The 25,598-nt window shown below is 38.0% G+C and overlaps 1 protein-coding gene across 5 annotated transcripts; it reads right to left on the minus strand.

Moving 5' to 3' along the window:
- Positions 1–8,220: 8,220 nt before the first annotated feature.
- On the minus strand, positions 8,221–25,591 carry nup58 (nucleoporin 58). 5 transcript variants are annotated; one of them, XM_072913494.1, is made up of 14 exons: positions 25,184–25,591; positions 24,809–24,972; positions 24,698–24,733; positions 21,699–21,980; positions 21,495–21,627; positions 20,688–20,753; positions 19,136–19,310; positions 18,941–19,020; positions 18,743–18,861; positions 18,581–18,663; positions 18,297–18,498; positions 13,129–13,212; positions 12,734–12,832; positions 8,221–9,360 (listed from the first exon to the last, which is right to left on the minus strand). In XM_072913494.1, exons 1-14 carry the CDS (start codon positions 25,261–25,263, stop codon positions 9,191–9,193), a joined length of 1,773 nt encoding a protein of 590 aa, XP_072769595.1. In that variant the 5' UTR covers positions 25,264–25,591; the 3' UTR covers positions 8,221–9,190. The 5 variants fall into 5 exon arrangements, with proteins under 5 accessions (XP_072769595.1, XP_072769596.1, XP_072769597.1 ...); XM_072913495.1 differs by having other exon boundaries at positions 21,495–21,622; positions 21,697–21,980; XM_061965546.2 differs by having other exon boundaries at positions 8,222–9,360; positions 21,495–21,618.
- Positions 25,592–25,598: the final 7 nt, after the last annotated feature.

Genomic DNA, 25,598 nt, shown 5'->3' on the forward strand with positions numbered 1-25,598 from the left:
TGCGCGCTTTCATTTATCCCTTTTTTTTTATATATTAAATTGATATATTAAAACCCGCCATGTACCTTAATTCCCGTCTCGCCCGTGCCAACTTTCCGTTGCATCCTGGAAAAGCAAACACCCCGGACCAAGTCTTGACAATCATGGTTATAAGTTGATAAGCACTTACTAAAAAACCTGCTGGTATTTTTGTTTACTATTCATACAAAAACAAGGCCAAAAGTCTTACACTCAAAAATATCATGTTTGTAACAGACACTCCACTAGACAAAAGACTAATGGAAAACATATACAGTATACATACCAGAGGTGGGACCAAGTCATTGTTTTGCAAGTCACAAGTAAGTCTCAAGTCTTTGCCCTCAAGTCCGAGTCAAGTCCCGAGTCAAGACAGGCAAGCCCCGAGTCAAGTCCAAAGTCAACACTGGAAAGTCTCAAGTCAAGTCCTAAGTCCTGCATTTTGAGTTTCGAGTCCTTTCAAGTCCTTTTAACCACAGACTAATATATTAACACAGATTGTGTATGCTTTTCAAACGCTGTATTTATTTATTAAAACAAGTGCATTTTAAATTGCAGGAAAGAAAATTGTGCTGACATTGCACTTTATAATAGCACTATTAACCAGTCATTTTAAACATTAACTCATTCCTTTACAGAACAAACACATTGAAAAATAAAGTGCAAATGTACTTATTTGTACAAAAGTGTTAACATTGAAAAAACATGACATATACGTGAACATAACAAAAAAGTTGTACTTTTTATATGTCAGGGCCCTATGCTGCATTGCATTTGCAAAACACCAAATTAGCCAAGAGTCTGTCAGTCATTTGTGCACGATGGGGGCGTAGTATGATGCCACCATGGCTGAAAACTCGCTCCACTGGAGCACTGGAGGCAGGCACTGCCAAGACTCTCATGGCCACTCGGAACAGTGAAGGAAGAGTCTTCATGTTCAATGCCCAGAACAAAAGGGGGGAGAGAGTTGTTTTGGGTTGGTGCACTACTTGTAAGTGTATCTTGTGTTTTTTATGTTGATTTAATTAAAAAAAAAAAAAAAAAAAAATTCTTGTGCGGCCCGATACCAATCGATCCACGGACCAGTACCGGGCCGCGGCCCGGTGGTTGGGGACCACTGAGGTAAACAACCAACAGTATGTCAGAAAGCTAGCTAAAACGGTACACATATTCATAATATAGTATACATTTTAACTGACCTTTATTTTACTATTTTTGTCTTTTTTTAGGTGGCTAAAATACGCGGTGCTGCTGACCGCCGTCTAACGTTACGTGTGATATATTGACTAACGTAACCCTGCTTAAAAAAAATCACTGAACAAAAAGTATGAATAAGGTAGTGAACTGCAACAGATTCCCGTGTTTGCAATAACGTTATAACGTTAGCAGTGAGTTTACAGCCTCACTGATTTAACTACACAGCAAATAAAAGTCACGTTACTTAGCCAATAAACGTTATCTTACATTCAATACTTACCGTTCTTTGTGCAACTTCAAATGCCGGACGAAGTTGGAAGTTGTTGCCTCTCCATCAGTAATTTTCGAACCGCATGTGTTGCATACTGCAAACCGTTTTGTGTTGACCACCTCGTAATTTTTATACCCAAACGAAATTATTTTAGGTATCATTTTTTGTTCACTGGCGTGTGGTTTGGACATGTCTTCTTCGTTGGTTGTCCTGCAATTTGATTGGATGAATGCTGTGTGATGAAAACAAAGTAGATCTAATTTGATTGGCTGTTGTACTGAGACCACACCAGCTGACACACGCAACGCTGATAGACAAGTACACAATGAAAAATACGGAGCGCTCCCGAATAACTTTTTCATCTTTGGGTTTTGGGGAAAGTAGCAAGTCATGTCAAGTCATGTCAATTCAAAAGGCTCAAGTCCAAGTGAAGTCACAAGTCATTGATGTTAAAGTCTAAGTCGAGTTGCAAGTCTTTTTACATTTTGTCAAGTCGAGTCTAAAGTCATCAAATTTCTGACTCGAGTCCAAGTCATGTGACTCGAGTCCACACCTCTGATACATACTGTACATATATTCACATTACACCAGTGACGTGCAGTCACTAGAGGCAGGTGAGGCGGGGCCTCACCTGCCTCACCTGAAAAAAAATGTAAAAAGAAAAAAAAAAAAATTAAATTGTTAAATGTATCCAGTGATTATACTATAAAGTTATTTTCCATTTAACTTCACCAGTTTTAGATTATTTTTATTCAAAATCGCTGAATTTTCACATTTGCCCTTCAAATACAGAGAAGAGACGGTGCGGTGAACAGCAGCCAGTTGAGGCATGTCACTCATTTGTGCCTCACCATGGATTCCGGACTCGGCTAACTGCTGGCCTGCTGTGCAGTGAGACCGTATTGCTATATGAACTATATTATACATTTCCATAGTTCAGTTAGCTGAGGTATATAATGTACAGTGTATTTTGTCAACTGTATGTGTGTAAAGTATTTCTTGTGCTGAGCGATCATAAAACGGCTGCAAAAGACGCACTGGCTCAGGCTCGCCTCCTGCACCCCCGCCGTAGAATTTGCACCCCCTGACGGGAGTGTTATATCAACTAAAGCCCACACTTAAACTTTCCACGTGCAAGATTGAATCTATTTAAAAAAAGTTATTTCTTAAGAAGCCAAAAAGTGCAAAAACAATAATGTTCGTGTTAGGAGTTGTGAATGACTGCAGGGCCACAACATTAGGTACACCTGCAGACTGCAGGTGTACCTAATTCACAACTCCAACACGAACATTATTGTTTTTGCATTTTTTGACTTCTTGTTAAATAACTTTTGTAACCTATTTTTATGGGCTTTCCTCTTTGTGATGTTAAGTTCCTGTTTTGCGCTGTTATACAGTATATGCCTTGAGCTCTTATTTTGAAGGCGCTAAGAGCGGAAGTGATGACACAGTGGAGCGGAAGTTTTTGAAAGAAGGTAAATAAAGTGGTCCTCGTGTAAACTGGAGCCTCCATGTTTGTTATTTTGTAGTTTCATACAGTATAGGCGACATTTATAAACCCTCGGTTACACTTTTTTAAATAGATTCAATCTTGCACGTGGAAAGTTGAAGTGAGGTCTTTAGTTGATATAACACTCCCATCAGGGGGTTCATTAATCCAGCACAACAGCGGCGCATTTATAAGTAAAGGTAAGACCATAATAACGTTTTTTTTTATTAACTGTGCTTTTTTGTGTGCTACAGTTTGTATGTGTAAAGTTAAAGTTAAGTTAAAGTACCAATGATTGTCACACACACACTAGGTGTAATGAAATTTGTCCTCTGCATTTGACCCATCCCCTTGTTCACCCCCTGGGAGGTGAGGGGAGCAGTGGGCAGCAGCGGCGCCGCGCCCGGGAATCATTTTTGGTGATTTAACCCCCAATTCCAAGCCTTGATGCTGAGTGCCAAGCAGGGAAGAATGCTGGTATGAGCTTTTAAACATAACCCGTTAACTGCTGCCAATCAAATGGTGAATAAGATACTCTTTAAGGTTCCTATGTTTGTAAATCTGACTGTGATGAAGTCAGTGCCTCACCAGCCATGAACCTCACTGCACGTCACTGGTATACACACACGTACGTATGTACACACATGTGCGTACATACACAGACACATATATATGTACATACATACATACATACATACATACAGACACACATACTGTATATATACACACACACTATATTGCCAAAAGTATTTGGCCACATGTCTTGACTCACATATGAACTTGAAGTGCCATCCCATTTCTAACCCATAAGGTTCAATATAATGCCGGGCCACCTTTTGCAGCTACTACAGCTTCAACTCTTCTGGGAAGGCTGTCCACAAGGTTGCGGAGTGTGTTTATAGGAATTTTAGACCATTCTTCGAAAAGTGCATTGGTGAGGTCACACACTGATGTTGGTCGAGAAGGCCTGGCTCTCACTCTCCGTTCTTATTATCCCAAAGGTGTTCTATCGGATTCAGGTCAGGACTCTGTGCAGGCCAGTCAAGTTCATCCCCTCCAGACTCTGTCATCCATGTCTTTATGGACCTTGCTTTGTGCACTGGTGCACAGTCATGTTGTAAGAGGAAGGGGCCTGCTTCAAACTGTTCCCACAAGGTTGGGAGCATGGATTGGGGATGGCGTGGCGCAGTGGAAGAATGGCCGTGCGCGACCCGAGGGTCCCTGGTTCAATCCCCACCTACTACCAACCTCGTCATGTCCGTTGTGTCCTGAGCAAGACACTTCACCCTTGCTCCTGATGGGTGCTGGTTAGCGCCTTGCATGGCAGCTCCCTCCATCAGTGTGTGAATGTGTGTGTGAATGGGTAAATGTGGAAGTAGTGTCAAAGCGCTTTGAGTACCTTGAAGGTAGAAAAGCGCTATACAAGTACAACCCATTTATCATTATAATTGTCCAAAATGTTTTGGTATCCTGGAGCATTCGAAGTTCCTTTCACTGGAACTAAGGGGCCAAGCCGAACTCCTGGAAAAACAACCCCACACCATCCTCCTCCCCCAAATTTCAATCGGCATCCTATGACAGTTCCGCACTGGAAATCACTGAGCTCCTGAGGGCAGCCCATTCTTTCACAAATGTTCGTAGAAACAGTCTCCATGCCTAAGTGCTTGATTATATACATCTGTGGCCGGGCCAAGTGATTAGGACACCTGATTCTCATCATTTGGATGGGTGGCCAAATACTTTTGGCAGTATAGTGTATACATATATATATATATATATATATATATATACATACAGGGCAGCACGGTGGGTTAATAGGAAGGTCCTGGGTTTAATCCCCGGGCTCGAAGTCTTTCTGTGTGGAGTTTGCATGTACTCCCGGTGACTGCGTGGGTTCCCTCCAGGTACTCCGGCTTCCTCCCACTCCCAAAGACATGCACCTGGGGATTGGTTGATTGGCAACACTAAATTGACCCTTATGTGTGAGCGTGAGTGTGAATGTTGTTTACCTGTGTTGGCCCTGCGATGAGGTAGCGACTTGTCCAGGGTGGACTCCGCCTTCCGCTCGTGTGCAGCTGAGATAGGCTCCAGCACCCCCCGCGACCGCAAAAAGGGACAAGCGGTAGAAAATCGATGGGATGAATATATACATATATATAGATATATATACATATATATACACATATACATACACATATGTATATGTATATATATATATATATATATATATATATTTAGATTGTAGCTGAGATAGGCTCCAGCGCCCCCCGCGACACCGAAGGGATTAAGCCAGGCCTGGGCAATTATTTTGACTCGGGGGCCAAATTTAGAGAAAAAAATGTGTCTGGGGGCCGGTATATCTATTTTTAGGAACACTAATACAAAACCTCACAATAATGTCTGATTGAATGCTAACAACGTTATGACAGACCGCCTTAAAAAAAGGAATGGAATTTAAAAAATGTTTACTGAATGAGACACCCAGAATGTACATGAAAATAAAGAATGTGGGATTTACAATATTAACTATGAAGGATAAAACACTGAATATTGACAACATATGAACATCACACCCACTTTCCGTCGACATATTTTACAATCAAGCGAAATGCAACAAAACAGCGAAATATGAATGCGAAAGGTACAAATAAACCCACCTACAATCTGATATATCACTAAGCTTTAGAACTTTGTTGTGAAAATCTCCTTCCGCATCTGTCCCTAACACCTGCATTTCAGGCTGACACTCTGGAAACACTCTGTGGAAATGCTACCCACCCACACTGCTTGGTGCCTGCTGTGACTTAGATTACCATAGTAACTAGAATATCATGCAAAAGCGCAGATTCCAACCATTGAAATACTTTGTATAGTTCAAGACTTACGGTCATTTGAAAACATCACTGCACATCATAATGGCAGCTACAGTTTCCATCTTAAAGATCTAAAAACAATTATTGGGGAATGTCCAGCAGGCCAGATTGAAAAGCTTAACGGGCCGCATGTGGCCCCCGGGCCTTAATTTGCCCAGGTCTGGATTAAACGGTACAAAATGGATGGATGGATATATATATATATATACTGTATATATATAGTCATGGCCAAAAATATTGGCAGCACTGCATTTCTGTCAGATAATGCAACACTTCTCACAGAAAATTGTTGAATTTACAAATGCTTTGTTATTCACATGCTTATTTCTTTTGTTTTGTTTGCATTGGAACACAACCCCCCCCCCCCAAAAAAAAGCCAAATCTGATATTTTACACAGAACTCAAAAAAATGGACTGGACAAAATTATTGGCACCTTTTCAAAATTGTAAGAAATAGTTGTATTCTAAGCATGTGATTCTCCTTTAATTTGTAATCAAACTTACCTGCAGCAAGTAACAGGTGCTGGCAATATAGAAATCACACTTGCTGCCAGTTAAAATGGAAAAAAGTTGACTCAACCTTTGTGTTGTGTTTCACACTGAGCATGGAAAAAGAAAGAAGAGCAAAGAACTCTCAGAAGATTTGAGAACCACGATTGTGGAAAGGCATGGACAATTTCAAGGCCACAAGTCCATCTCCAGAGATCTAAATGTTCCTATGTCTACTGTGCGCAATGTCTTCAAGAAGTTTAAAGCCCATGGCACTGTACCTAACCTCCCTGGACGTGGACGGATGAGAAAAATTAATGAAAGATTGCAACGAAGGATTGTTAGAATTGTGGATAAAGAACCTCGATCCACTTCCAAACAAATTCAAGCTGACCTACAGACACAAGGTACAACAGTGTCAGCTCACACTATCTGTTGCCATCTCAATGAAAAGGGACGCTATGGTAGGAGACCCAGGAGGACCTGGCTGCTGACACAGCACACAAAAATGGCTTAAGACAAAGCGCTGGAGAGTTCTGAAGTGGCCATCAATGAGTCCAGATCTAAATCCTATAGAAGATCTGTGGAGAGATCTAAAAGCAGCAGTTGGGAGAAGGCACTCTTCAAATCTGAGAGACCTGAAGCAGTTTGCAAAAGAATGGTCCAAAATTCCAGTAGCAAGGTGTAAGAAACTCGTTGATGGTTACAGGAATGGATTGATTTCAGTTATTTTTTTCCAAAGGGTGTGCTACCAAATATTAAGTTGAGAGTGCCAATAATTTTGTCCAGTCCATTTTTGGAGTTGTGTGTAAAATATCAGATTTGGCTTTTGTTGGGGTTTTTTTTGTGATGTTCGAATGCAAAAATAAATAAACGTGAATACCAAAGCATTTGTAATTTCAACAATTTTCTGGGAGAAGTGGTGCATTATCTGAGGGGTGCCAATATTTTTGGCCATTGGTACATTGTGTATACACACACACACACACACACTTATACATACACGTGTGTGTATATATATATATACACATGTTTATTTATATATATATATATATATATATATATACATACACATTTTATTCATGTATATACGTTATATATACATATGCTATATATACACACACGTTATATATATATACATATGCTCTATATATATATATATATATATACACACACACATGTTATATATACATATGCTATATATATATATATAAAGAACATATATACACATATATATATATACACACATAATACACATACATACAGTATATACATACAACATACATATATGTACATACATATATACACACATATATATATGTATATACATATGTATACATAATATATATATATACACATACATACATATATATATGTATGTATATATATATATATACACATACATACATATATATATTATATGTATATATATATATACACATACATACATATATATATTATATGTATATATATATACACATACATACATATATATATATGTATATATACACACACAACATACATATATACATACATATATGTACATACATATATACACACACATATATATATATGTATATATATATGTATACAAATATATACACACACATATATATGTATATACATATGTATATATATATACATAATATATATATACACATACATACATATATATTTATATGTATATATATACACATACACACATGCATTATATATATATACATGTATGTATATATATATATATATATATATATATATATACACACATACATACATATATATATATACACACATGTATGTATATATATATATATATATACATATACAGTATATACACATATACATATATATGTGAATGTGAGTGTGAAAGTTGTCTGTCTATCTGTGTTGGCCCTGCGATGAGGTGGCGACTTGTCCAGGGTGTACTCCACCTTCCTCCCGAATGCAACTGAGATCGGCTCCAGCACCCCCGCGACCCCCCAAAAAAAGCTAAGTACTAAAAACACAACATCAATATGATCATTATTTTAGATGCAGGACAAAAAATGTAACAGAATCAAAATAGAATTAGAACAATTTTGAAGCAGAACATATTGAATTCCGGTTTAACAATTACCAAAGAGAACAAAACGTATTTCGAATAATGTTGTACAAAGACAAAACATGACAAATGAAAGTGAATTACTAAACACATTATTAGAAAATAGAGTTGTACACAGATAGTAATTAGAAAATGAAAGTACAACAACTGAAAACTGAAAAAAATCTCACATGCATCGCAGCAGATGAGACAAACCTATTAAGTAAAGAGACTTTGTAAGCTCATCATAAATTGGTACATCTATGCAATAAAAAATAAAATAAAAAGGTGTCCAAAAGATACTTATGAAACCATGAAACTGGATGCAGCAAAAACAGGACAAGGTTTTCAGGACTCAACAGTGACTATCATGATGATGCTCGATGCCTTTGACCCCTCCACAATGTTCCGTTCTTCTTGTTATAAAAAATAAAAGTACTGTTCTATACTCTTTAAGTGATTTGACTATTAATTCTAACTCTGGACGGCATTTGTGCCAAGTTGCGAACGCTCAGTTCAAACTAAGCTGGCATTCCCAAAAAGCATGGCAGTGCAACAAGAACAATTGTCCAGAATGGATTTGGTCCTAGTGTGATGCTATATTTGGTTAATGTTGTCAAAACGGTGCCAAAAAAACCCACTAGAGCCAAGATAATAACCAAGTTCAAATGGAATGAAGCTGAATCATAACGTTTGTACACTAGTTGGCACATGTATGCTCTTTTGGGTGGGTGGGGGACAGTTACAAAAATTACATCTGCGGAATCTCACTTCTATCTTTTGCCCCGTTTATTACCAGCGGGGGGCTTCTTGAGCTGCAGCATGGGCGCTCCCGTGCCAAAACCTGCAGTGGGTTGGTTGGACACCCCAAAGGTCAGGCCGGCCGACGGGTTGATGCCGGGGTTGCTGAAGTTAAAGCCTGACGTGTTGCTGCCGCCAAAACCTGCAAACAAAGGAAACAGAGATCAGCGAGAAATTAAACACACCCTATTCCATACGCTCTGACATTAATTATAAGTAAGGCATGTATGACAGAGGAGTTAATTTTATATAGCATCAATATAAAGGGGAACTGCACCTTTTTTGGAATTGTACCTATTATTCACAATCATTATGAGGGACAAGCATGTATACAGTATGTATTTTTCTTTATGCATTTTAATTTGAAATACCGTATTTTTCGGACTATAAGTCGCAGTTTTTTTCTTACTTTAACACATTACCGTAAAATATCAAATAATATTATTTAGCTCATTCACGTAAGAGACTAGACGTATAAGATTTCATCGGATTTAGCGATTAGAAGTGACAGATTGTTTGGTAAACATATAGCATGTTCTATATGTTAGTTATTTGAATGACTCTTACCATAATATGTTACGTTAACATACCAGGCACGTTCTCAGTTGGTTATTTATGGCTCATATAACGTACACTTATTCAGCCTGTTGTTCACTATTCTTCATTTATTTTAAATTGCCTTTCAAATGTCTATTCTTGGTGTTGGGTTTTATAAAATAAATTTCCCCAAAAAATGCGACTTATACTCCAGTGTGACTTATACCGTATTTTCCGCACTGTAAGGCGCACCTAAAAACCTCCAATTTCTTCAAAAGCTGACAGTGCGCCTTATTAACCGCTGCAGCTTATATATGGACCAATATTGAGCCACAACAGGTCTCGCAACAACGGTAACTACGCCGACTTAATTTTCCCCCTTCTGCGGCTGCTTACCGTAGAAGAAGAAGCGCTTCTTCTTCTACGGGGGAAAATGAAGTCGGCGACTGCTTACCGTAGAAGAACTTCTTCTTCTACGGGGGAAAATGAAGTCGGCGGCTGATTACCATAGTTTCGAGACCTAAACTTTATGTAAAGACCCAAAAATGGCTACTATTAAGAGACACGCTTACGACGCAAAGTTTAAACTCAAGGCGATCAGTCACGCAGTAGAACACGGGATTAGAGCAGCAGCGAGAGAATTTAACATTAACGAATCAATGGTGCGGAAGTGGAGGAAGCAACATGATGACCTGCGCCGAGTAAAGAAGACTAAACAGAGTTTCCGAGGGAATAGACAAAAGGGAATAAGAGTATACCCTTTTGTCTCTAAAATATAATAGAGTATACCCTTTTGTCTCTAAATCACTCTAAAGATGCACCAAAACCGCCAACTATACTTTTACACCTTGTGACCTGACTATATTAAGGGATATTATTTTTATTAGCGTTTACGCAGACAAACTATTCAAAAGCGCTGTGATACGGAGAGCTAACTGGCTGTGCAGCTATAGTGTTGACGTACTGAGCTGCTGCATCATGATCGTCACTGAGCTGATAAAAATTAATTTGAGATTATAACTTATTCCTCTCACTTGTATAGAAGGATGTGGACATAAACCGAGAAGTTAGTCATCTGTGACATTCAACTTAAATCTGGAGGTGGCTAGAAGGACACAAAAAGGCGCTTGTTTGCGGCAGCTGTTTTTTTTCTTTCTAACCCTTCGAGTGGATTGATTAATTCTTCATCGAAACGGGAAGATATCAACATCCTATCAGTCGGCATTCCAGTGAGAGTAGACATTGTACAGTAAGTGATTATTATGTGTGTAGTTTTTCATGAAGTCTGCTGTGAGTAGTACCAGTACTCAGTGTTGTTGAAGGGAAAAGCGAACGTTGTGATAAGTCTGTGAAATTAATACACTGCTCTATGCTTAAAATGAGATAAACATGCAAATATTACATTATGAGTGTGCCTGTTACTACATTACATATATATTGTACTTACAGCATGTGCATAATACCTTGACTGAGGTGTTTATTTTTTTAGAGCACTTTATAGGCGGAAGAGAGCGACTCCCATTGACTCCATTGTAAGCTGACTTTTATTTACAAGTTACAATGCATTAAAAATAGAAAATTATATGTTTTTGTTTAACATAAGAATTGTGAATGATAGGCAAAATTCCAAAAAATGCAGTTTCCCTTTGACACTATTTCAAAAAGTATATTATTGTAGCAACGTAGGAGGAAAAGCAGACAAACAAGGTGTTTGTAGTGATTATTCTCGGAATGGCATCAATTAGGGAAATATTTGACAATATCACACAAGAGACCACTGTAAAGAGTAAACTACATGGTCAAAGCATTTTGAAGAAAGTGCACATTTCCCCCTATTTTACCATTAGTTTTTGTTTTTAAATAAAATTGCATTAGGTTTTTTATTGCAACATTGTTAGAATATGATATAAACAAAGTATACACACTTTCTCTTAAGAACTTTTTTGGCCCCATAGACTCCCATTATAACTGCTATTTTTAAACAGACTGTATTCCTGGTATATTACTACGCTTTTACCATGACATCCAAATGAATGTCATTCTTGCTGATTGAAAAACAAGAAATTATTGTTTTGTGTAATGGCGCCAGAAACCCATGATACATACTTCTCGGAGCTTTGATGACCGTGAGTTAAACTGCCATTAAACCTCTAAAATGTATGGAAAATGATCTTGGGCATACACTTGTGTGAACTCAAACTTAACCAAGTCCTGCCTGCTTTTGCTCTCATTCCAGCTCAGTAAGCACTGTAAAAATATGTAGTTGTCTACCGTACCAAAATCAATGTTGTCATGAATTAAAGGCTGTAATTACCCAACCTCAAATATTCCCCTGTTACCTTTTTTTAATTATTATATTTGGCATTATAGAATTAAGTTATTTTTGACACAAAGGCCACAAACAGAAAAAAAACTATAAAAACTTAAAATCAAAAGATAAAGATTTCCTATGTTGAAAGGGGAAAAAAATGTATTGTTGACTTTTGGTTTCTAAGAGTAAGTGTATAGTCAATCCTAAACTTGCATCAGGGTTAATAAAAAACATTCACTAACTGTAAGTTATTACTTTATGTATATCTGAGGATCAATTTTGAAGTGTACATTTAAGTCCAAATTTTCAGACCACTATGTACTAGATATTTAGTCAAAATAGGCTTGTTTCATCTTTGTTGCATTTATTCTATCCTAATGCATTTATTTTTTTCCAACACCTTATTTTACGTCACTATATAAAAGTTATAGTGTGAATTAATTATCAGTAAAAGACATGGAGAAGGGAAATTTTAAGTATAAGCTTTCATTCTTTCTACTCAATCATAATCATAACCACCTGACAACAAATCTTAATGTAAAAAAATTACCTGCAAGCACAAAAGCCAACATCACACATACACACACATACTTTACATAGTCTACACACACGGCTCAAGTCTTTAATGCTAGTGAGTCATGCGTGTGGTGTTTCCGTACACATGTACCTGCACTCAGACTGCCTCCTGTGGGCTTAGCGGTGGAGGTGAAGGCAAAAGAAGAACCCCCAGTACCCACCCCACCAAATCCTGGCCCTGCACCAAAACCTGTGGGGGAGAAAGCGACACACACGGGGATGATAGTGGGGTGTGGGTATGTCAGCTTGAACTTGCCGAAACTAGCAGCACAAAGCAAAGGCCATAAAGAGGAAAGACTCTCTGGTGTGCGTTCAGACCACCACCTTAGTTGGCATCCACTGTTTAAAACAAAACAGCACTTACGTTTTAGAGCTTGTTGAGTAGGAATGAAAAAGACCAAGCTTATAATATACATCCTCTCTCTCACACACACACACAGGCACACACACACACACTCGAAGTTGACAAAAAAACTGCAGTGATACCTCCCAAAGTGGTCGAGCCCAAACTAGTGCCCACTGCTGTGGCAAAGGGGTTTCCAAAACCTCCTCCCAAGGGTGCCTGGGTCCCTACGGCACAGAGAGATGCTTTACTCCTTTTACAACTCCGCTTTTGACAGATAAAGTTGCCCCTTCAATGAATAATAAAGTCAAATGTCCCTTCCATATACAGTGGTACCTCAACTTCAGAGTGTTTCGAGATAAAAGCGGTCTCCAAGATAATTGTTGCGCTTAAATTTGCAGGCAAACATTGGAGTTATAAGCATCCCTGTCATTAGTTGGTGTAGCAAATGTCACAAGACTCCAAAATATCTGGTCTTAATCGCCAGAATCGGCTTACAGCTGGAAATCGACATAACTTTGTTTTTCCAACCATAAAAAGTGTGTGCAGGGCAGTGCTGAGAAGAAAGAAATTTAATAAAGAAATCAAAACCAAGCACGTTGCTAACTTGAAGCAATTCAAACATATCACTCGTTCTGCCCTGGATTTTAAAATAATATGTAAACGACGGACAATTATCTATGAAAATATGGAAAAGCTGATGATTGTGTGTTTGATGGAGAAGCAGCTCGAAAGAGAAACTGCGGAAGCCCACTCTCCAAGGTAAATACTCTACATTACTTCAAAAAACTACTGTAGTTGTTTGTAGAACAGTATTGTATTGTTTTTATACAGTATTTCTCATCTAAAAATGTTTTTTTCTTAAAGGGCATGTTCAAATTGTGCCGTCCTAGGGGGCCCAGCCCCAATTAAAATATTTTCAAAGGGAGACGTTAAGTTGCGATACAAATGTCTGGAGTTAAGAGCTCTGTAATAAAACCAATTAAGCTTGTAAATTGAGGTACTACTGTATGGGCAAAAACATCTCAAACATTCAACTCATCCAATTAAAAAGTTACAATATCAGTGGTTCTCTTTTTTTTTTTTTTTAACAAAGTACCACCAAGAATATTTGGCTATGCAAAAAAGACTACCGTACTTAGGCGGTTTAGCTGGATTTAGTTTACCAAGTACAATACTTACGCTGTGTGAACAGAGGCAAAAGTAAACAATATTTCAGAAAATCCCTCGTTCATTTGTAGATTTTCATACATCATTATAATACAATTTAAATCTTCATGGAGCCTGTGTACTGTAGTGGTCAGTGCCCCTACCAGTTTGCCAATAATTTATTAACTAATATTTCATGTGCAAAATATTTAACCAAAACCAGCTAGTTCTTTCACTCCAAAACTTGTCTTTTTTAAATGTATATATGCTTGTATTAAAAAATAAACTTTATTAAAAAAAAGTCAAATTAGCTCCAGGTAAAAACAAAAACAAGGACAAGAGTTTGTTTAAAAAAATGGTTTTATTGTCAATTTAATAAGCAACTCCAACTTCATAAAGACACAAACAATTTAGAACATAATGATTGGTAATAATTACTAACCGCTACTGCATTTGACAAGTTTCAGAAGACTCAAGATTTTAGAGTGAATGAACTAGCATATGTTCCAAAAAAAAAGCATGAATTAAATATAGCTGAAAAAGGCACAACATATTATATATATTAAATATACTGTATCAACAAACATTGGTTATATATGTTTAAATACAAGTCAAAGCACTGGAGAGTTAGATAAGACACAAGGATTTGGCGTCTAAGGGATCAGTGTACTACTGTATATACTGCTCAAAATAATATGTCACAATATAAATCAATAGTTGCAGCTTATTGAACAAGCATTTTAACTATTACATAAATCGCTCTTTATCAGTGTATTCTTACATGTGGCCACTTGCATGTCTTTTGTGTAGTTTTGGTGAGACAAAGCGTGACTTTGGGAGGCGGCTGGCTCACATTCATGTGTCTAAAACGTGTCAAATAGAGCCTCATAAAAAGTAGTCAGAAAAATATACTAAACAGTCAAGGACAGCCTCAGCTGACTTCAAGTACCAAACAATGGGACCACTACTGCAACCACCATAATAGTAATATAATAGTGTAATAGTCACTGCCGAGCAGAGAACGTGCATGGAAGACATGTTTAGAAATGAATACGAAAGCAGTTTACGTGTGGAAAATACTTGAACAATTCAGTGTCCAGACTCCTTCGAAAACCAACTACTTGATAAAAAAATTATTAAAAAATATTTGGGTTGTCTTTCACACAACACAAACAGTACTACTGCTATCTCACTAAAAGTGAAAGTAGCACTTGATTAAACTTCTGAGGGAAATGTTCCAGTAGCCCTTATGAGTATTTTATTTTATAATCCAACCTACCATTTATATTTGAAATCAGATGTAATGCAATAAATGTAATCAAGTAAGTAGTTCACACTGACTTATTTAAATACAAGCAAGTGCTAAGTAACCGCAGAACAACTTTTTGTTCTTAACTTCATAAGTAGCTTTCATTTGCTGTCCTGAGTCGTTTGGCACGTTTTATTTTATGACAAATGTAAAGAAGCTTTCGGCCAACACCAACACATTTGAAGGACTACCTACAGATGTTTGTACACCATGCCATCTCACATGTAAACATATATAAATAGGTCAATAAATACTGAAAAAACCTCCTCAAATAGTCCACAAAGCCCATGAAATTACCAAATTTTATCTCGCCACTGACTCAAACTCCCATTTGTCAACTAATCGCCAATGCCAGCCTAGTTTTTGTCATCATTTGACTTCACCTTGAGTTTAGACCTGGCAAGCAAGTAGAATCTTTGCGACTTCAGAGAAGTTTGGTCGCAGTACAACTACAAGTTTTCTTTAAAAATGAAAACAGAATTTTTTTTATTTTTTTTAAAACTGGAAAAATGCAGGCTTTTTGCAAAATATGAGGTAATCGAAATGTTAAAAAAACTGTGGTTGACTCCTTGGCATGGCGTGTGCTACAGAAGCCACTAAAAAATATGTTCACAGCAGTAGTGTGACTGGAGTATAGCTTGTATTCCAACAAGTGACTTCTTTCCAGGAGTGAAAGCCAGTGGTGGTCGACCAAGCTAAGATGGCTGTTGAAGAAGCGCGCAAACTATCTGAATATACAAGAGGTTTAAATCTTTCTGCAAAATACGGAAATATTTGTCTAGTGATACCAAAGATTATACGTCGGTCGCGTTCTCAGACGTATCAAAGTATTGTACTCCAGACACCAGTCTACACGACAAAACAGAGGGAAACTTGGAAAAGCATGGAGTTCTACACCACCTTTGTGTGTGGCTTGGTCAAAGAAATTGGTATCAAGACTCTCTCGGATAAATTATGCCTAGTTTTTGCTCAGTTAAGGTTGCATTTCACGATTAAATTTCTCGTCTACTGTTTACAAGTAGCGTGTTTCTGCCCCGTCTTTATCTAAATATAACTATAGATGTCAACATTGTGTATGCGCTGAAAGATTCATTAATGATTGTTGCCTTTGGTAAAACTCTTTTAGGTTTTCCTGACATTTGCTTTCTTTTATATAGACTTGCCGAGTTGGTACTTTTTGAAACACTCGTAGCAAACGAGTTGAAGAAATACAAATACCGGTAATATCAAAATGACACTTAAATGGGAAATAAATGTGAAAAGCATATCAAACAACTATTTAACGGAGTGATCACGGAACTCATACATTCTTCGACTCTTCTCCCCTGGAATGGAGTGTGAGCTGTGCTTTTCTCGTCGTTTCGTAGTCTTGCACTCTTCCTCCCTGTTTAATTACCTCTCGAGGAACTCTGAAGAAACGTTAATGCAGGGGGTAATTTCACCACACCTAGTGTGTCTGTGACTATCAGTGGTACTTTAACTTGTATCTTTTCGCAATTTGAACGATTCGTACAGCCGAAAAAACAAGCATTGGGCATTTTTCTTCGAAAAAGGCTAAATGGCATCTGGTACCCATTGAAAACAGCTAGCTTGACCACCCACGAGTATTCATTGGGCGGAACCGGGCATGACGTCGGTAACATCACAGCAATACACCCTTTGGCTGCAACAATTTTTTAAAACTAAAACCACTTTTAAATTCAAGTATAGGAAAAATGAACAAACACTCAATTTGAATATTGCTTTCGAACCTGCGCTTTGAATGCTGGTTCTTTACCATAAGTTATATTGACATTAATTGCAAACATGCACAATTTCATTATAATGTGCAATGTGTGGTGGTAGATCACTTATGAATGTGGTGGAAAATGTGGTGAATAAACAATATAGTGTGTTAAGTATTAGGTTTTGTGTGCGATTACATTTAATACAGGAGAACAATTTGCAACACTAATATAAGCTTTTTTATTGAATTGTTTTGTGTAAAATTTGGCAACACATTTGTTGCCAATAAATAGGGCTCATACAAGGCAATGTAAAGTATTGGTAATTACTAAAAACATGTTAACAAGAGTGTCACATATTACTGGCCAGACCCTGTACAGCCAACCATTGCCTGATTCTTAAAAAATGGTGCTGCTTTATCCCAGTGCACTATATTAAGCCATAATAAAAATCAGTCTTGTTTAGTAGGCAATAACGCAGTCACTACAAAAGAAAATTTAACCAAAGCAGCACACACACACGCTGCAGTGTATATACATTTGCAATCAATCAGTCATGTTAAACAAGCAAAATTGTTACCTGTACTTGCTAAAATATATAAAATCACACAGCAGACCTCTAATTAATCAAACACACACACACACACACACACACACACACACACACACACACACACACACACACACACACACACACACACACACACACACACAAATACTGATTAAGTGGGCTCATTTCAAGCATGAAATACAGTGTAGTGGTGTGATAATGTATATTCTTGGCCGTTTGTCACATTCCAAATATAGTTCAGGCTTAGCCATGGTTAATACAATTTTAACACCCTGGTATTGTAGATTAAGGCGCATGAGATAAATTAATCTAGCCCATGAACCAAGGACCCAATAGAAGCAACAGTAAGGCAGAAAACTATATCCGCTTAGGAACATGTTTTTTTTCTTTTTTCCGTAAATTAAACACTTATAAAACAGCTTGGCACCATCTAAAGCTATTTTTTTTTTAATTTAGATGATCCCAAATGTTATCTCTTCTCACGCCAACATATTAATTATTGTGTCCTGTCTAAAGTCTCTAAAGAAGCAACATTCTAAAACTTGTAGGCAGTCAGACCTGGAGTTGGCTGCTGTTGCTGGGTCAACGTGGCTGCCATGGCAACAGCAGCAGCATTTGGCACGCTGGAGAAGGGGGCTGGGCCGGTGGTCACACGCGGCATGCTCTGCCACTTCCTGTTGGACACCCGTTTGGACTCAAAGACGTCTGTTGAGTCTTCCAGGAAGGCTCGACGGTAAGAAAGGTACTGGTGCTTCAGGATCTAAGACATGGGACAAATAAAGATGGATTAATATTGACCAATGCCAATCAGCGATGACTAATATTAGCAATCTTAGGCTGACCTTTACATTCTCATGGACAGACTGGAGCTGGGCAGCCTGTGCGACAAATGTCTGGTACAACTTTTGCATGGCCATGGTCAGGTCTTGGAACAGATAAAAAATGGACACATAATCAAATAAAACATCTCCAAACTTCATTGTGGCCAAAGTGATGCTTCTTACCTTGCGGGGTGATGTGAGAGCCATTACTTTGTGTGGTTAGGTGGTTCTCAAGCTCTTCTATTTGCTGCCGATATTGTTGCAGCTGCACCTCAAACTGCTCCACCAGGCAGCGGAAATAGCTAAATGAATTTTTTGTATTATTTAGTTTTGTCTATAAAAAAAAGTTGCAAGAGGTGGCTATTCAGATTGCTTACTTACTCAGATGGAGCAGTATTTTCATGTTGAAGACCAGGGGGTGTCTTTTGTGTACGAAGTGCTATGTCAGCATTTTTCAGCTCCTAAATAAAAACACAAAAGGAGGAAAATAGAAGATTTGATTACACTTTAGATATCTAAATTGTATTTAAGTGAACAACAAAATCTGTAAATTGCCTGCTAGGTCTTGCAGTCTACCTGTGCTGTCTCGAGCTTCAGCTTGTCAATGGCCAAAGCTTGGCGCTGTAGACCACTGGCACTGACGGAGAGAAGCTGTTTGAGATTCTTGATGTCATCCTGCACTTTGGATATTGCCTTGGACGACATCCTGCTGATGTCCTCCTGAACCTGCTTCTGCTCTTTGACAAATTTTCTATCAAAGAAATTGAAACACGAAAGTATAAATAACGAAAAATAGTAAATAAATGCATTTGATAGGAACGTGCCACTGGCATCCGAAGATTTTAGTGAAAAGAATGTGATCGGTAGGGCTGTGAATCTTTGAGCACCACACGATTCGATTCAGAATAGATTATTCATTCAAAACGATTTCGATTCAAAATCAATACTTTTTAATAACATTGCGTGCCAGTTGTATGATTAACTATATTCCTCCATAAAATAGATAAACAGCTGGGATACATTTCTATATTACTTTAAAGAAAACTGATTAGTAAATAAAATTATACCCAAACATTTAATAAAGACAAATACAAATAAGGCAACAAGAAAAGTATCCTACACTTTTCTTTTGTAAAGTAAATCTCTTCAGCAGATATGGGCATCTACATCAATAATATGATTTGCCTGAGTGGCTGGACAGGACGGATAATTATTTCCCCCCCCTAAAGAAATCATTACGAATAAGAATCGCGATTTATTCGAACATTTTTGACACCATAGCCGATTAATGTCGATCACAAACGCTGATCCTCTCTCGCTGACAAGCAGCTAGAACCTAATTAGGTGTCTCCATACACTTTGTGGAGGCGCTCATCTGCATTAATAATAATCACCTCCATTACAGCAAATAAACTGCATTTCTTAATATCTTTATCAAGTATCACTGGAGGATGAGGCTAAACATGCTACACAACGAGAGAAAGGCATGCTAATAGCTAAGATAACCTTGCTTTAAACACAAGAAAAGGGTGCTTAGTAAAGTTTAAAAAGTGTAGATGGAACCACCTTACGGCAGAAAGTAAGCATATAATAACAGAAAATCAACAAGTAGATTAATAAGAGTCTAGAGAGAATATAGTATAACAACTATTGTGTCAACATTGTCACAGTCAATATACGATACGTAAGAGGAGGATCGGATCAATCAATAAATTGGTGGTGTCAATATTAAGGGTCATAGTAGTATATGATCGATATTTAAATTTGATCAAAAATTATTGTTATTGCTGTTTTTGTTCATGTTTACAAAGTCAGGAAATAATTCCCTGGATACAGGAGGATTTTGAGGGCAAAAACCAATTGATTTTAATTATTAAACAGTATTTTTTACTTTTTAGTTATTGTTTTGATTTAACAATTGTATGTAATAAAAGAGAATACAAACTGGTGTAAATATTGTGTTGCTATTGTTAAACTGTCAATAGTACTCACCATAAATACGGTACATTAAAAAATGTAGTTATTCATGTGATCATTATCAGTATCGGTTGAACTGATCGGTATCAGCAGTATACACCTTGATCGGAACATTCCTTGTATTCAAGACTAATGACTGCTGCATACTTACTGGAAATTCTCAACATCTTGACAAATGACTGGATGCAGGTTCTCGTCCTTTAAAGCTTTACTGTCCCTAAACAGATGAAAGAGAAATAGTTTTATTCTACGACTAAATGAAACAGCAAACAGATTAGCTACCTGTAGGGATGCAAGTGCATTTTTAAAATGTATTCTTTCAGAGTATATTGGCCTATGGAATATATTTTTTGTAGCACAGCATATTTCCTAAATTCTGAGGGGCATATACTGTAAATTGCTTGCAGAAAACATCAAGCTTTTGACTACTTAGGATGTTGGAAGAGGCCTTTGTAAATGCATTTATTTAGTATTTAATATTAAAGCTATTTGATCTTTTTTACCCACCAAAAATGTTGATATATATGTTATATACAGTGGACATTACAAATTGTACTATGGCATTGTCATTATATTACAAAGTATATTGTGATATTTTATACTAAATGTGATTCATACAAATCTATGTTTTATATTTATTAGTTTTTTTAAATATTTTTTCCACAAATACAATTATACTTTAAACAAGCAATAGAATACAGTAAATAGTACTGCAGGTTTGATTTTCAGTAGTTAGATAAAATTGTTTATTTCAATGTGTATTGTAGGGGAAATAGTTTTTGATTCCAATTTTAATTTAATTTGAAGCTTTTCTTTAATCAAAGATTGTGATTTACCAGTCATTTTAAAACACATAAAAATTAATTATGTGATGACACTGTACTTGTTTTACAATAAAGTTATATTTTGTTAAGATACCAATTCAAAAATAAAGTGTGCAATGGTCACCATGACTTACTGGGCATTGGTTCCAGATGTGTCATTCTTTTTCTCAGATGACGTATTGAAGTCCACCCCACCCAAGCCAATACTGGGTGCAGAGGCTGCTGTTGACGTGTTTAATAAAGAACCTAATGTCAACCCTCCACCAACAGAAGATAGAAAATAATGTTATAAATCACATATATTGCATTCATTGTTGAATTAAAAGCTTTTAACTAACCTGTAACCGCAGTGCTAGAAAAAAGACTCCCGCCCAGTGACGGCACTGTCGCAGCAGCAGTCGTGGTTGTCGTGCCACCGAGACCCAGCATGAAGCTTGTTGCGGCGGGCTGCTGTGGCGCAGTCGACGTCAAAACGGAGCTAAATGTTAAACCTGCTCCCGTGGGGACTGACGTGGATGTGGCGGCCGCTGCGTTGAGAGAAAAGGGCGCAGCAGAACCGGTGGGTTTGTTGAAGGACATGCTAAAGCCAGCAGGGGCTGTTGTCGTAGAACCTGGGGCACCTGAAACAAGCAATAGGTGTAGGTTTATTCAGGTGACATCAGTTTTGGCTCATTAAATATGCAAGACTCGACGTAGTGGTCAAGGGAGCGTCAGTTGTCAAATTCGTTCTGGGCAGCTGTTTGCCTTTTTCCAAGAAAAATGCCCTATGCTTGCGTTGTTTTAGGGTGTTGGAACCGTTCAAATCGTGAAAAGGATAAACATTTCTTCAGAGTTGCTTGAGAGGTAACCAAGAAGGACAAAAGAGTGCAAGATTTTACGACGCGATAACGAGAAATGCACAAGTTTGTAGTGATTACCTTGTTAAATGTTTGTTTGATATACTTTTAACATTTAGTATTTCCATTGTAAGGATTATCTTGATATTTGTATTTAAGCATGTTTCAGAGTTCTTAAAAAGCATTTTTGCTACGCATGTTTTGTAAACCACCAAGAAAGCAAAATGTGAGCAAAACCTAAGAGTTACGTTTTTACCAAAGACACCAATCTTACATTTAGCTTTCAACACATAAACCACGTTGAGATCCATAGTTATATTTTGATAAAGATGAGGAAAACTACGCATACTCGTAACGACGTGTGCAACAACAAGGCCGAAACGTACCTGGCCATGGAGTTACATTGAGCTTTGATCACTTCTACGTCTTTCACAACCAGCCAGGTCTTCAGTGGTGTCTCCGATTATATTTTTGAGTGGTTAACATAATGTGACAATGAACAACAGTGAGTAAAGGCTATCGAGTGCTACTCTCAGTTTGTTTACAAGGACTTGTACTCGCAAGCCGCAAAATTAAATCGTGAAGAGCAACATTACCCAAACAAAAACGATGCATGATTTATCTGGTATAATTCATGTATATATTCATTTCACACACTGTATAGAGTGTACATTTGTACATAGTGTATAGGGTGTACATTTTGCACAGAGTGTATAGAGTGTACATTGTACAGAGAGTATAGAGTGTACACTGTTCTCTTCCACACCTTTCTTTGCACTTCTACATTTTTATATATTTACACATTGTTTTCTTGCATGCACACATCGCACTGTATGGAATGGCCTCAATCTCGTTACCCTGCGTAATGACAATAAAGCTGATTCTGATAATCTTAATACCAATTTCCTTGACACCGCCACACACCAGTAAATTGTAGGCATCCAAGCATTTCCAAGTTTTCATCTATTTTGCAGTGTATAATGAGATTTTGAGCACGAGATAGTTTGAGATGTCTGTGAACTAGGGATGTCCCGATCTGATATTTGGATCGGATCGGCTGCCGATATTTGCCAAAAATTGCGTATCGGCAAGGCATGGGAAAATGCCGATCCAGATCCAGTTTAAAAAAAAAACTCCGGTCCATGTTTTCCAACGCACTGATTTAAATAATACATTCCACTTTTCTGCTGCTCCGTAATTTCCATTCCGCATTTTCCAGCACACCTTCAACACATCCACAATTCTCACGCAGTTGCTTTTAGCTGCTGGCATTACACGACAGGCTCTTCTCACACTTTCCTGTGTCTCCCTCTCACAGACAGCAAACGCACCTTCTTACACACATCACATACTGTCACGACATACGTCACATACTGTCACGTCATACGTCACATACGTGTACGTCCTCTCCCAGCAGAGAGCGAGGTAGCAGCATGGCTAACGTTAGCTGTGATGCTAGCGCAGCCGTGCGAGCAACGCTCCCTCTAAGGTGCGCGCATATCAAACTGTTTTGGCTGTCTTTTTGACACTTACATCCGGCGCCCCCCTCCACACCCTGGATTATAAATAATGTAAATAATTCAATGTGATTATCTTGTGTGATGACTGTATTATGATGATAGTATATATCTGAAAGTATATATCTGTATCATAAATCAATTTAGGTGGACCCCGACTCAAACAAGTTGAAAAACTTATTGGGGTGTTACCATTTAGTGGTCAATTGTACGGAATATGTACTTCACTGTGCAACCTACTAATAAAAGTCTCAATCAATCAATCAAAACACATAGAATCATCATACTGCTGTGATTATATGCATCAAGTGTTCATTCAAGGCTAAGGCAAAATATCCACATATATATTGTGTATCGCAATATGGCCTTAAAATATCGCAATATTAAAAAAAGGCCATATCGCCCAGCCCTAGTTCAATGATGCCATTTCTGTTTGTCATGTATAATTTTGTCTATTTTGTGTTTATCCTTGAATAAACAGGTCAGTTTCTTGTTACCAACCATTGTGTATTATTCAAACTCCCCTAATTCAGCTGGCTAGTTGTTATCAAGAGTACTAAAACCCTTTTCAACATGATTCTAAGTAGGCTAAATAACTTTAAACTTTAATACATGCTCGGATAGGCCAGTATCGGTCAGTATCGGTATCGGATCGGAAATGCAAAAAACAATATCGGTATCGGATCGGAAGTGCAAAAACCTGGATCGGGACATCCCTACTGTGAACGCAACCAACAAAAGATCCTTGAGGATAGATCATATTGCATAGCTAGATCTTTTGCTCGTATCTGCTTTTAGCGGTAATATCTAGGCCCTTGCGTAGTCAGATAGTTTGCACACTACTTGCTGCACGGTAGCCGTGTTGGTTTGGTTGATCACCTCTTCGTTCACCGGGAGTAAGCAGGTCAGAAAAAGTCACGTGATTGAATTAAACCTAAAAGACCATTTATAATGTTGTCATTAGCTTATGAAAATGCATATTACCTAATGTTAAGCCAGCAGTGGGTGCCGCAGCAGCACCTGCACATAAAGAACATGAGCTTCATGTGGCATTTTAACACACACAATTCAATTGTATGTTCTGATCTTGGTTACCTGGTGCGGGTGTGTTGAAAGAAAACCCCCCAGTGGGTTTCTGACCAAACAGGCCACCTCCTAAGCCAAGAGATGCAGTGGTGCTGGAGGTAGAGGCAGGGGTCGCAGCGGCTGCACCCAAAGCATTTCCAAAAGAGAAGCCGCCGGTATTTGCCGCGGGTGCACTGAAAGAACAGCATGTCAGCCATTTAGATGACGAAATATATTTCATTAACACAACACAATTTACGTGATCAAAACAAATCCTAATGCAGAAATAACTAAGTCAAACCATGACACACAATGACGTCAAGCTCATCAATAGGTCAAGTAGTTGAGTGAATGTTGTCGACTTAGGCTATGCTAACGTTAGCTAATGTGCTCCATTATTATTACCTGGTTGCTGTTCCGAATGCAAACCCTCCTCCCGCGTTGGTGGAACCAAGCGTCCCCGTCCCAAAATTAAATCCAGACATTGTAATTTAATCATTAAACGCCGTAGAACTCTGGACTTTAGCCACACCATGAGAGTCAACGCAGCATAACCGTTAGCATCTCACTCGCTAGCTGCGCCAAAATGTCCGCGTGAGGGCCTGAGCTGCACCATTCTAACTGAAAAAATATCTGTCCCGGAGACACCAGCTTTTAAATCCAACGGGACCAACGTCCTGCTACTTTCATATGTATGCCCCAGGTAACGGTCTTCTTTTTAGCCGTCAGAACTTGACAAAATTCAAAGGACAAATCCACGCATGGAGCAGTTTTTCTTATTCCCCGCCTGCAGGACAAGTAAGCGCAGTTGCATTATGGG

The sequence above is a fragment of the Nerophis lumbriciformis genome, linkage group LG07, assembly GCF_033978685.3.
Source record: "Nerophis lumbriciformis linkage group LG07, RoL_Nlum_v2.1, whole genome shotgun sequence".
Classification (NCBI taxonomy): Eukaryota; Metazoa; Chordata; class Actinopteri; order Syngnathiformes; family Syngnathidae; genus Nerophis; species Nerophis lumbriciformis.